This window comes from Carlito syrichta, unplaced genomic scaffold, assembly GCF_000164805.1.
Source record: "Carlito syrichta isolate Samal-C Ts95f unplaced genomic scaffold, Tarsius_syrichta-2.0.1 Scaffold289289, whole genome shotgun sequence".
NCBI lineage: Eukaryota > Metazoa > Chordata > Mammalia > Primates > Tarsiidae > Carlito > Carlito syrichta.
In genome coordinates, this window is record NW_007233385.1 from 211,172 (window position 1) to 224,270 (window position 13,099).

Here is a 13,099-nt window from a genome sequence, read left to right on the forward strand (position 1 = left end):
AAGAGGAGAAGATGGCAACTCACATTATCACTGTTCTTGGCTAGGTACCAACAGGACGCTGTGCAACATAACCCCCAGCAAACACACAGACCTCTACAGCACCCCGGGATGCAGAGTGGTTCACTTGCTGGGTTAGGCACAGGACTTCAGGGCAGAAGGCTTGGAAGTAGGCTAGAGAAGGCTCCTCACCACATCTCAGGGCTCCACGGAAACCATCAACACCCTTCACAAGGGCTCATGGGCAGCATAATAGAGAACCTGGGGTCTGCCCCATCCTGGCTGTGGTATACCGACTTCACCGTGGACAGAGACAGGTGGAACCTTGTGTGGACCCTGGATGCCCAGTCCACTCCCCAGGGGGGGTCCTGGACTGGAACGAGGCTTCTGGGTGAGCCTGGAGCAGGGCTCAGTGCATCTGGGCAGAGCCAACTCCTGGGCACATCTTGGTCAGAAGGGACCCTGGGCCCTGCTCTGTGCAAGTTGTCACTGACTACACTGGGCAGTGCCCAGACACTGCCACAGGAGTGGCAAATAGAAGCCCAAGTACCCAAGGCAGATGCAGTGCCATTGTGGGACCAGGCTCTGAGCTCTGGCCATCCTGGGGTTGCAGCCTCGGATTCTGGCAGGCCTGGTCCCCTAGGGTCCTCCCAAGTCTCTGGCTGCAAGCCCAGGACCCACCTGTTCTTCCTGAAGGTCCATAAGAGTGCCAGCAGCACTGTCGTGAACATCTTGTTCCGCTTCGGATTGAAACATGGCCTCACCTTTGCTCTGCCTTCCCGTCAAGCCCCCCATTTCTTCTACCCGCACTACTTCTCAGCCAGCGATGTTGAGGGTTTCTCCAGTGACCTGAGGCCTCAATTTGACATTATGTGCCAGCATCTGAGGTTTCAGCCCACAGAGGTGAGTCCTGGACCTTGAGACATAGGGGTGGAAGGAGAGGAGGATGACCCAGCACATTCCATCTTTCTGTGCTCACTGAATACAGAGCTGTCCAGCACAGGGGACCTTGGGAGACTCCAGGCTGTCCACAGGCATAGGTGTGGAGAAGCCTTGTTCCTGTCAAGAGTAGCCACCCTGCCCTTCTCTCCTAAAAAGCTGGGTGCCCATGTGTGGGTGAGGGTGGCCGCAGAACTGAGAGTCACGGAGTGACTGTTCCTATTCTGGAGGTCCTGGGAAGTGGCTGGTGGCAGACCCCCTGTCCAGGGATCTCAGTAGGGTGGGCCATGAAGGGTGAGGCTCAGCCTCCTACCCATGTGCTTCTGGATTGACAGGGTGATGCTCACCCATCTCAGGGCTTGATACTTAGGAAGGAAGCGCTTCCTGGGTGGAACCTCAAGCCAGCTACTGGAGCTCCCAGAGCCAGCTGCTCTTCATGGGCACACCCCCTTCCTCCAGGTGCAGCGAGTTCTGCCCAGAGACACCTTCTACTTCACCATCCTGCGGGACCCGGCACGGGTCCTGGAGTCGGCCTTCTCCTACTACAAGATGGCCTCGCCCTTCGCCCGGGCCCACAGCCTGCGCCATTTTCTGGCCCACACCCGCACCTTCTACGACCCACTGAAGCCCGACAGCCACTATGGTCGCAACCTCATGGCCTTCGACCTGGGCTTCGACCCCCATGGGCCGCCCACACGCCGCCGCCGAGCCCAGCTGGTACGCGCGGTGGCCCAGCGCTTCGACCTGGTGCTGATCGCTGAGCATCTGGACGAGTCTCTAGTTCTACTGCGTCACGCGCTGTGCTGGGACCTGGATGACGTGGTGGCTTTCCCCGCCAACCGGCGCGCAGCCTTCGCTCTGGAGCCGCTGGGGCCGAGCACCGAGCGCAGCGCGCGCGCCTGGAGCGCGCTGGACTGGGCGCTCTACGAGCACTTCAACCGCACCCTGTGGGCTCGCCTGGGCGCCCTGGGGGACGCGCGCGTGCGGCAAGAGGTGGCCGAGCTGCGGCGGCGGCGGGCGCAGTGGGCACACACCTGCCTCCTGCACGGGGAGGCCACCGGGCCCGGTGGGAGAGACCCGCAGCTGGCGCCGCTGCAGCACGGCCTGGCACCAATCCTGGGCTATGAACTGCGACCCGGCCTGGACCCGGCCACGCGCCGCACCTGCCGCGACCTTGCCACCCCCGAGCTGCAGTTCGCCCGGCGCCTCTACCTACGCCAGTTCCCGGAAAGGGCGCAGAGGCGGACGCGGGACCGGGGGCCCTCTGGACCAGCATAGATCCCAGCAGGGGCTGTGGCACGTGAAGGCCCCAGAACAAATGACAACGCAGAAAGAGTTGTCCTTCACAAGCAGAAAGAGTTGTCCTTAAGGTACTAGAGTAGAAAGACGTTTCTCTAACTTTTCTGATTGCTGAATAGCAGCCTCGAGCAACCAAGTACGCGCTACACCTCGCAATATATGTGTGGCTGAATTTTTAAGTAAAAAATAGAGAATACTTTACTCTTCATGCATCCTACGATTTTCCTAGCTCCTTTTTCTGCACATACCTTGGTTATGTCAGTGAAACTTATATTTCATCTAATTGAAACATCACAGGTCATCCTTGGCAAATTCAAGATTCCAAGTCATTTGGGACCATTTTTAATTTTGAGTGGGGTCTCTCTGCTGATGGACTCATCACAGTTCAGAGTGTTCTACAGGCTGTGACACATGGGGTACTTCTCTGATAAGTCACCTGGAATCGGAAATTTTACCACAAATAGAGCTGATAATTTTGGCAGAGAAATTTTTTTTTTTTTTAAATGTAAGTTTTGCCGGGCGCAATGGCTCAAGCCTGTAATCCCAGCACTTTGAGAGGCCGAGGCAAGAGGATTGCCTAAGCCCAGGGGTTCAAGACCAGCCTGGGCAACTTGGTGAGACCTCTTCTCTACAATAAAGCAAAAAATTAGCTGGGCATGGTAGCACGTGCCTGTGGTTCCAGTTACTTGGAAGGCTGAGGCGGAAGAATTGCCTAAGCCCAGCAGGTTGAGGCTGCGGTGGTTGTGCACATGCCACTCCACTCCAGCCTGGGCAACAGAGTGAGACTCCCACTAAAAAAAAATTTTTTTTTTAACTTTTCACATAAATCAATTCTGGGTGTGAATATAGTTTTAAATGCAAGTCTACACTGTGAGATTTTAGTCTTTCTTCTGGCATTTCCTGTAACTCTTGCAGTTCATATAAGAAACTGAAGGTGAATTTATAATTTACACAAAACTCGAGACATCTGTTTGTAAATCCTATCACTGTATCTAAAATTCTGAGACAAAATTTAAAAATTGTCTTCCATGTTAATAGTTGGTTCATCCAAAGTTTCCTATTAAATTTGTGTTTATTTTTCTTGAATGCAGTGGTTTTTAAATTAATTTTTGTTTTAAAGCTTATGGATTTTGTTTGCAATGTTGAAGTTTTCAAAAAGTGGATTCTAAACTTGAGTAAATCTAATAGCTTCCTGGTACACTTTATTGCAATATCCATGTGTAAGCTTTCCTTGTACTAATTTACTGATAAAATGTACTGCATGAACACCAGAATTTTCAGTCCTGGAAATATTTGTGCATAGACTGCCAGGACATGTGCAGGTAAAACATGCCCTTGCTCCTACACAGGAGCCTGGCGCTCTCCCACAAGGCCCCCCCCCCCCGGGCCACACCCTGACCTACTACTGTTGAGGACACCATGATCACCCTAGGCCTGGACCAGCCCCCAACTGATCCTTGTGAGGACAGGTGGTCAGCCCCATCCTGTCTCCATCACTGTGCCCTCACCATGCCTTTACCAGGCCTCCAGAGCCTCTGGAGGCCACACAGGGCAGGTACTCAGCCCCGTCCCTGAGTTCTTCAGGCTCCTGGACTCTCTGTCACCCATCTTCAGAGTGATCTCACCAAGGCAGGGAAGAAGGAGGCTGGGGCTCCAGACAGAGCAGCCTTACTGCTGGGGTGGGAGAGGGTCTCTAGGGAGAGGAAGGAGCAACCACGGAAGGGAAGTGGGAGGATTCTTTCTCTCCCTCCACCAGAAAGCATAGCTCATACAGGAAGATGTGGCCTCTGGGCATCCCCAGGGGAAAACCACCCAGGACATCTCTTTGTTTTCTTCTCAGGTCCTTCCCTCGGCACACAGCAGCTGGGGCCAGGAGCTGCTGCCCTCCAGAGGACAGGATATAGTCTGCGGCAGGAGTCCCAGCCACTCCACTCTCTCTGGATGGGGCTACAGAAACCAGAGTTGAGGAGCCTTTGTCTTCTTGGGGTGGAGGGTTCTAGATGAGCTTTGGTCTTTTGGGAAGGAAATGGCAGGAGGCTCCTTCCAACTGGCCTGGAGCCAAGGAGACCTTTAGCCAGAGTGCCAGTGATTGACAAGGGTTTGCCTGGCCTTGGGGGACCCCCACACCACTGTCTTGAGGAAATTCAGTGAGTGGTGGAATTGAGTGTCCAGTGCCTGGATCACAGGTGCAGCCTCAGGTTCCACCACCATCCTCAGTCCCTCAACCTCCCTGGGCTGTGGTCATGGGCACAGCCAGGACAGCAGGCCCCATCTACACAAACTTCTCAGGACCAGGTGACTCCCCAGGCCTTTTCTCCTGTCCTTTCAAGTCTTTTCTTCCATTCTTATTCTATAAAGAAGAGACAGGAAAGGGCCATGAGAGATGGAGACAACTCAGACCAGCCTCCTTGTTTCCGCTCATTCCTGCCTCTCTTGGGCACAAGGAGACAGGCAGACATTAGGAACTGTTTATTGACAAATTGTTTCAGAGATGGGAGACTGAGGATCCCCCTTAGCTCTGGAAGGTTCCAGAGTCCAACCAGGAGCGAGACCCCCATATGAGGCTCACACCTAGCAGGAGGCTCAGCTGGAACTCAACAGTGGTCCCCAACCCCACTGGGTCCAGGCTCCCAGCCACTGTGCACCTTTGTGGGTTTCTGGATATCTCCCGAACCTGGGGCTAGCTTCCCTCTGGGGATTCGGTACTTGTTCTTCTGACTGTAGAAGAGGTTCCTCTGGAAGAGGCGGGGAAGGTGACCTAGATGCAGCAGGACAGCCAGGACCATTCCTACAAGAGATGGCAGGTCAGATCAGGCCCTAGAGATACCTGCACTAAAGACAGGACACCAACTCTCAGGCCTTCCATAGGACAGGGAACCCACACACCTGGGTCAGGGGTATCCTGAAGATCCCTCTAAGGGGACCTCTGCCTAGGCCCTAGTCTAGGCTTTCCCATTCCTGTCTGCCCTGTTGTTTTACCCAGGGGGATGACACAAGCCAATGGTGAGCCCATGCACTTCTAGACCACACTCTGGGGCCTTCCAATGAACCCTAATGAGTTTCTGAGTTCTCTGCATAAGTGACCTCAGGAACTTGCAGGGCCTGTGTAGACTTTTTGTTCCCAGGGCTGTATCCAGAGGGTGATGTGCCATCCAGGGTGACTGTTTCCTAGGGTGTGGTTTGGCATGGAGGTGGGGGAGGGAGGGGAGGGAGAGAAAGATGTGCTGGGCCTGGGTTAGGAAGAGCAGTGTGGCCCTGGGCCAGGGGCCAGGCCTGGCTGTCTCCTCTTCCCCACATTCTTTTCTGAAGTCCAGGATTCAAGAATCCTAAATTCCCACTTGCCTTCCAGAACACTGAAAAATTCAATGTGCTAAGGTGGGAAAAGAAAGCAGATTGTCTTTAAGTTCAATCCCATTCCTTTAAGAATCATATATATATATATATATATATATAGAGAGAGAGAGAGAGAGAGAGAGATCTTTTTAATATATATATATCTTTTTGATATATATATTTTTTATTAGTAGTTCAGGAGGTCAGGTTTTGAGGTCCAAGGTGGCATGGGGTTAAAAAATATTTTTTTTTAATTATTAAAAAAATTTTTTTTTGTAGAGACAAGCCTAGGCTGGTCTCGAACTCCTGGGCTCAAGTAATCCTCCTGCCTTGACCTTCCAAAGCACTGTGATTACCAGCATAAGCCATGCTCAGCCTCAGTTTTTTAAAGATTTAACCTGTATTGTGTTGGTCCCACCAGGAGCAACCTGGGCAGAACCTGCCTTTGACCACCTATAGATCTCTATGGTTCCTGGCATGGTCCCTGTGCCCACAGCCTGCCAACATACGCTGTTGCCCCTCATTTAACCCTCTGAGGCCCCTGCTGGTACTGTCCCCACTCCAGGCAGGGCAGGCCCAGAGAGGGGAGGAGACCAGCTCAGGGCAGGCAGCAGGTGCAGGGGAGAACACCTCTTTCCCCACATGACCACCAGGGGGAGCGGCAAAGGCGCGGCCCTATGCTAAAAGAGAGATCTCAACCTCTTTCCACTTGGCTCCCAGAAGCTTCCAAATGCGAACTTAATAGCTTTGGACTTGCTCACGGCAGTTCTCAGGTTAGAGACTATAGCATGGAAAGAGAATTCCCTCCAAAATCATCCTTCCCAGAACCCCACAATGTGAATTTATTAGAAACAGGGTCCTGTCCACAAAATTTACTAAATCAAGATGAGGTTGTGCTGGAGTAGAGTAGACCCTGAATCTGATGAGAGTATCACTATAAGAAGAGAAGAGACAGACAAAATCACACAGAGGAGGTGCCCATGGGAAGATGGGGCAGAGGTTGAAGTGATGGGTCTACAAGCCAAGGGATACCAAGACTGCCCTAGGCCACCAGAAGCTGGAAAGAGGCCAGGTAAGATCCTCCCCACAACCTTCAGAGAGCCCAAGGCCCTGTCAATGCCTTGATCTTAACCTTCAGGCCTCCCAAGCTGTGTGAGCATGAATTTCTGCAATGTTAAGCCCCTTAGTTCATGACACTTCACCATAGTAGCCCAGAAAACTACCACAGAGGCCCTGGAGTGGGGCTTTTCAAACACAACAGGAAACTGATCTCCAACCCAGAATTCAATCCCTAGTCAAAACCCAGTCAGGTGCAGGCCAGAACCAAGATAGTAATTTCAGTCATAGGAGGTCTGAACCCATCTTGCCATCTTTCCTGAGAAAGCTATCAAGTTCGCATTTGGAAGCTTCTGGGAGCCAAGTGGAAAGAGGTTGAGATCTCTCTTTTAGTATAGGGCCGTGCCTTTGGGTATGCCTGTGCTTCCAAGTCCAGACTCCCTCTCTAGAGAATGAGTCTGTCTCCTGGCAGGGTAGAGAAGGTGGTAAATGTCTCCCTAGATTGGCTTTTTGAGACTCTGAGTGCTTCTCACACAGAACTGCCATCCATCCTCCCAGGTTAGCACCAGACACATTACCGAGGGACCCAAGCTGTCAACTGCTGAAATTGTGGGGATCCTGTGGAAGAAATGGGTTGTCTTCCAGCTTTCTTCATTGCCCTGTGAGAACCAACCTACCCAGGTTCCATCTAGAGTTGTTCATCCACCTGCTTGCAGCTTCCTTCGTTGTACTGCTTTCTCAGGAAAGATGGCAAGATGGGTTCCAGCACAAAGAAGAAACAAACCAAAATAGGAGAAGGGGAGAAAACAGGGAACAGAATTGAAACTAGAGAGAGGTGAAGGGTCATCCCCAGATGATAGCAGAATGTCCTGGGTAATCCTGACACTGGATACATCTTGGGAGAAAGTGACAGTGAAAGACACTGGTGTTGAATGAATGAAAAGTACTTAGAAACACCACGTAAGAGAGACCCAGGACCCCACGACTGTGGGGAAATGGACCCTCCAAGGTCAGCCATGGTCATGATCCACAGTCGAGGGTGCCAGAGCTGGCTCTGGAGCTCATCAGAAGAGGATATCAACCCTCCTGGAGGGTGGAAAAATAAGAAAGGAGTGGAAGGCAGCAAGAGAGGAAAGTCAGCTTCCACCTTCCCTAAAGGACACTCCAGAGTTGATGCCTGAACTAAAAATCACGGAGAAGCCCTGCAGTGTTTGGACCAGGGGGTAAGAACCGAAGTACTCAGCTAGCAGAGTAATGCTGCCTCTGGGGGAGGGGGAGTGGAAGTAGGGGGATGGGGCAAAGAGCGGGGACTGCTGCATGTTTTAGCAGAATTCGTAGGACTGTGTACTGTGTACACATAAATGTGATAAAATAAGAACTAAGTGACAGATAATAATGACTTTGTTGTTGCTGTTTCAGGGCCAGTTCTGCCTGGGAGACTGCCAGCTTCTGTCTCTCCTCCCCCAGGGGAGGCTGAGGCTTTGCCTTGAGAGCTCCCTGGTGCAGGTCCTGCAGCAGCAGGTAAGCTTCCTGACCTCCACAGGACCCCAACTGTTCACCTGATAAAGTTGTGGAGAGCAGGTGGAGCCCAATTCCTGAGGCCAGGTGCAGGGGTGTGACCTCCACCTGGGGCCTCAGACCCCAGAAGGGACAGAATCACAGGATCCCAGGACTGGGGATGGCTCCATGTCCTCCCGCTGCAGTCACCCTGGCCCAGGGCCTTCCCTGTTACTCCTCTGCCTGTGACCGGAGTTCAGGGAAGGAAGGGCCCCAATAATAGGGTGAGCTGAGGGAAAGGGTCCTCTCTGTGTTTTAGGGAGTTGAAGGGTAGCCCCACCAGGATAAAAAGGGATGTGCCATGCCCACACCCACAGCTTTGTAAGAGCGGGACAGTTCCCTGACCTGTTTAAGTGAGTCCCGTCTCCCCTGAAGCTTCAGGTTCACAAGGACCGACTCCTGGTTAATGGAGCCTGGCCCTGGGAGTGTGGAGACACCCCCAGGGAGTGGGAACCCCTGGTGCAGGGAGCCCTCACTGCCGGTATCATTCCCCTATCTGCTCAGCACTCCTTGTAGGGTGGGTTTCTTTCCACCCTGCTCCCTTTGTACCTGGTCACAACCCCCTCTGCTCTGTGACAGTGTCCAAGGCAAGATGGCCCAGTCACTACCATGTCCTACTGTCCACCCTGCAAAGAGGCCACCCCCAGACCCAGTACTCTTGCCCCGCCCCATAGTACTCTGGGCACCAGCAGCCCAAGGGACCCCACCCCATCCCTGTCTTACCTGTGAGAGGGCCCAGCCAGTACACCTGGACATATTCCAACAAGGTGTGCCCCGAGCAGTGGAAGGTGACTGAGACAGCCAGAGTGGGGTTGAAGAAGGCAGACGTGAATGGCCCTGCTGTGGGCAAAGTACAGACAGCCCTGGTCCCGGTCCTGTCTGCAGGCATCTCTCCAGGGAAGGACCAAAGCCACCCCCAGAAGTCTCCGGCAAGAGTTTACTATGCACAGGCCTGGGCATGGGTCTTGGCACCAGGCCAGTGCTTCAGCCCCTCCCTGCCTGCATGGCACTGATGGGCACACAAAGCAGTGAGACTACTTTAGCCACGAACGCAGCATCTGGGAGCAGCTGAGACAAGGGCCTCCCCAGGGACACCCTCCTCACATCTCAGCCTAGCATGAACTCATATCCTCCCTGCCTGGTCTAGTTTCCAAAACTAGGAAGTAAGTTTGAGAGAGAGAGAGAGAAAGAGAGAGAGAGAGAGACAGACACAGAGACAGAGACAGACAGAGAAGGGATAGAAATTAAGAGAAAGAGAGAGAGATGATGAGACAGAGAAAGAAAGATAGAAACAGAGAGAGAGAGAGAGAGAGATAAAGAGATGGAGCCAGAGAAGAGAGAGACAGTGACTAAGAGGGACAGTTGGTTAGAGAGACAAAAAGACAGAAACAGAGACAGAGATAGAGGGAGAGACAGGGATATAGATGGAGAGAGACGGGAAAACAGAGAAGGAGACCGAGAACTTGGAGAGGGGCAATGACAGAAGGGACTGGGTGAGGCCTGGGAAAGTGGTGGGAGCCAGGCCAATGTCCTTCAGACCCAGGACAGGGACATGAAAAATGGGGACCTGCTGCTGGGCAGGGCAAGAGCAGGCAGCCTTGTGAATGGGGCCCAAAACCAGTCAGGGGTAGACCAGCACATGGACAGCTCTGCTAAGACGCTAGGCACCCAGGCCTTGAGGAGGTACCTTGGCAGGAACTCTGGGTTCACCCAGGACAGGAACCCAGGCAATCTGGCTGCATAGCCCTGCCCCTTTCAACCTCCCTGGTCATCCATGCCTTGGTTTCCTCATCTGTACGTGGCTCTGGAGGCATCTTCTCGTAACATTTGGGCTCAGGTTCTGTCTGTCCTGTGCTGGGTTTGGACAGTGTCATGAAAAGTCAACCCAAAGAACTGGTTCTGTCTTTACTGGGTCCTTGACCCACCCAGTGGAGACCTGGGGACACTTGTCCCTCAGCCCTTCCTCTCTTATCCCCAGGGCCTGGAGCACAAGTGAGTGGATCTTGGATTAACTTGTTGTCCACCATTTTTTTTTTGAGTCGAAGTCTCACTCTGTCACCCATGCTGGAGGGCAGTGGCATGCTTGCAGCCACCACAGCCTCAACTGCTGGGACTCAGGTGATCCTTCCTCCTCAGTCTTCCAAGTAGCTGGAACCATAGGCGCGTGCCACCGTGCCCGGCTAATTTTTTGATTTATTGTAGAGATGAGGTCTCGCCAAGTTGCCCAGGCTGATCTCAAACCTGCAGGCTCAGGTGATCCTCTCACCTCAGCCTCCCAAAGTGCTAGGATTATAGGCATGAGCCACCTCACCCAGCATGTAGTTCACCTTTATAGGACCTGTCCCAGGGGGCTTGCTGAGAGAAGGCCTCCTCCCTGGTGGTGGAGCCCAGGACTGGTGACCACAGAAGGTGGGGCTAGATCAGATGTGGGGGAGGACCTACGGCAGCTCCCCCGGGGCTGAGAGACCCATGAGAATTTAGTCCCAAGGTCAAACTGAGTGGAGGAGCAATCATGGGGCAAGGCTGCCAGTAGGTGATGCTACCATTTGGGAGACATCAGGGGCTGAGAGGAAAGGGCAGGAACACAGTGAGGAAGAAAGACGGGACTTTTCATTCTGGAAGGAATGATAGAGGACACAGACAAAAGTCCTATATCTCCGCCTGCCCAAGGTGCAGATATTCTGGAATGAGCAGTTGGGACTGGAAGAGGCACAGCTAGGAGAATGGCCCTGACAGGGACTGGGGCCCCTCTCCACCCCACGTACCTAGCCTGTGGGTCCTGATCGACCACCCGGGTTCCCAAGGAATGGCCACCCCATCCTTATAGGCACATGGCGCCCCTCAACCACCAGCCCCCTCCCCTGAGTGTACTCAGGTCTGAATGTGATGGAAGCCACAGGGATGTGGGGCCCAGGAAAGGAGGAGGGACTCTCACCTGTGTAGCCCATGACAGTGACCAGCAGAGCAATGGCCGGCACCCTGCAGGTGGGAGGGCTGTGCCGCAAACGGAGGAGGGTCAGATGGAAGAAGAAGGCGCAGGCACCCTCCACCAGTGCCCCGTGGGCCACAGATGTGCGCAGGGTCGAGCTGCAGCTCTGGGCCATGAGGCTCTGGAGCAGGTGCAGGTCGCTGAGTTCCCAGGCCCAGCACAGACGGGTCAGGGCACAGGCAACCTGCAGGCCCAGCCCCTGGGCCACCAGCTTCAGCAGTGTGCTGAGCAGAGATGCCTCAGCCATGAGGAACTCCTGCAAGGACACAGCAGAGTTGGCCGATGCGCCGTCCAAGGTGGCCCCGTGCACCAGGAAAAGCAGGAAAAGCAGGGTCAGCAGCAGGTCCGGCCCGAAGCCCCCAAGCCAGGGTCCGATCTCCACCAACATCCTCATCTCCAGGCAGCAGGCCCCAAGCTGGGCCGCACCCACCACCTCCCGGACGAAGCTGTTGTAGGCATTTCTGGGGAGCAGGGCCCTGGACATCCTCCTGGCTGCCTCGCAGAGGGTGAAGGTGGTGAAGAAGAAGGAGAGGGACACGTTCAGACCTGCCATCTGCCTGGGCCCCTCTGAAGAGCCGCAAGGAGAAGTGAACTTGGCAGAGGCTGGCTGGCTTCCAGGACCAGAGGGTGGAGGTGGACTGGGAGTGTGCACCTGGGCCTCTGGGAACGCCACACCTGTGCCCCTCACCTCCAGCCCAATCGGCACCCGCATGGGACCCGCCTCACAGCCTGGCATCCTCCCTCAACCTGAGTGTGAGACAACATGGCCCCACTGGCCTCACTCAGGTATCCCCGGGCACTGGACATGGGCCCAGCTCTTCAAAGCCTCCATCCAAGCCCCATGACTCATACCAGAGTTCCTGGCTCTAGGACCACAGCACCTGCTCCCTGCATCTGGGCTGTAGCGCCACCTGGGTGAAGCCATCTCCACCCTTGGCTACCTGCACCTGCATCTCCAACTTTGGGGAGAACCCCTCATGCTCCCTGTACCTAAGTTGTGGACCCACCTGGTTGAGACTTCCCTTGCACCTGGGTTGTGACCTTGTCTGGTCAAGGGCCCATGTTCCCTGTATCTGGTCTGTCCCCACCTGGGCAAGAGCCCCTGATCCACCTGCTCTCTGCATCACCTGTTCTATGTCCTCCAGGAAGGCAGCTGTTCTCTTGAGACCTGCTGTATGGACATAGGTCCCCAGAGGAGGACAAGGTGGGTGCTCCAGCAGGAGCTGAACCCCCAGGAAGCTGAATCTGCAGAATCATCCCACCTCAGCACAGGCTTCCATTTTCTGCCTGGCAGTGTTCTCACTCAAAGCATTTCTAGGAAAGGCTGACAGTCAGGGTGGAGCAAATGCTGGTTGAGAGGTCCAGGTGCTTCCTGCAGACCCCACGATGGGAGAGACTTGGAGGAGAGGGCCCTCTTCGCTCGGGCAGGAGAGGATTTCCTGTGAAGCCCCTCTGCCCTATCACCCCACACCAAGTCTCAGATGAGCCCCTTCCTGTGGACACATTGGTGGGCTGGAGCTCTCAATACCAGAAGGACAAGTGGAGTTGGGGACCCTATAGGGACTCCTTGACAGGCACTGGCTAGGCTCTAAGAGCATGATACCCAGATGTCAGGAACCCAGGGCTGGTGGTACACCCCAGTGACCCTGTTAAGTAGCAGAGGAGGACCAGACACTCGTGGGGGTGGGGTAGGAAGTCCTCTTGAGGATATTGGGTGGCTCACTGAGAGATACAGAAGAGGGTGCCGGTCCCTTGGGGCTGCTGGAATTCACTGGCTGACCTCAGCTTGGGGGTCCTTCCAGCAGAGGGAACAGGCTGAGCAAAGTGCAAAGGTGGTTGTGGAGAGGGGAGTTTGGCAGGGGGAGGAGCCAGGTAGGTTGGGGAAGGCTGTGCCCTGATTCTCCTCCCTCCTGCCTGTCCTGGAAGGGA

At 54.4% G+C, this 13,099-nt stretch overlaps 1 protein-coding gene across 1 annotated transcript; it reads right to left on the reverse strand.

Annotated features, from left to right (window-relative positions):
• Nucleotides 1-4,829: 4,829 nt before the first annotated feature.
• AQP12B (aquaporin 12B) lies at nt 4,830-11,723 on the reverse strand. The gene is made up of 3 exons (XM_021710513.1): nt 11,117-11,723; nt 8,905-9,021; nt 4,830-5,023 (listed from the first exon to the last, which is right to left on the reverse strand). Exons 1-3 carry the CDS (start codon nt 11,721-11,723, stop codon nt 4,830-4,832), a joined length of 918 nt encoding a protein of 305 aa, XP_021566188.1.
• Between the last annotated feature and the right edge of the window lie 1,376 nt (nt 11,724-13,099).

Coding starts and splice junctions, on each gene's coding strand:
- AQP12B (XM_021710513.1), bottom strand. CDS start 11,723: ATGGCAGGTCTGAACGTGTCCCTCTCCTTCTTCTTCACCACCTTCACC. Junction 9,022..11,116: donor CACTGTCATGGGCTACACAG/GTGAGAGTCCCT, acceptor CTTTGCCCACAG/CAGGGCCATTCACGTCTGCC. Junction 5,024..8,904: donor CTGGCTGGGCCCTCTCACAG/GTAAGACAGGGA, acceptor CATCTCTTGTAG/GAATGGTCCTGGCTGTCCTG.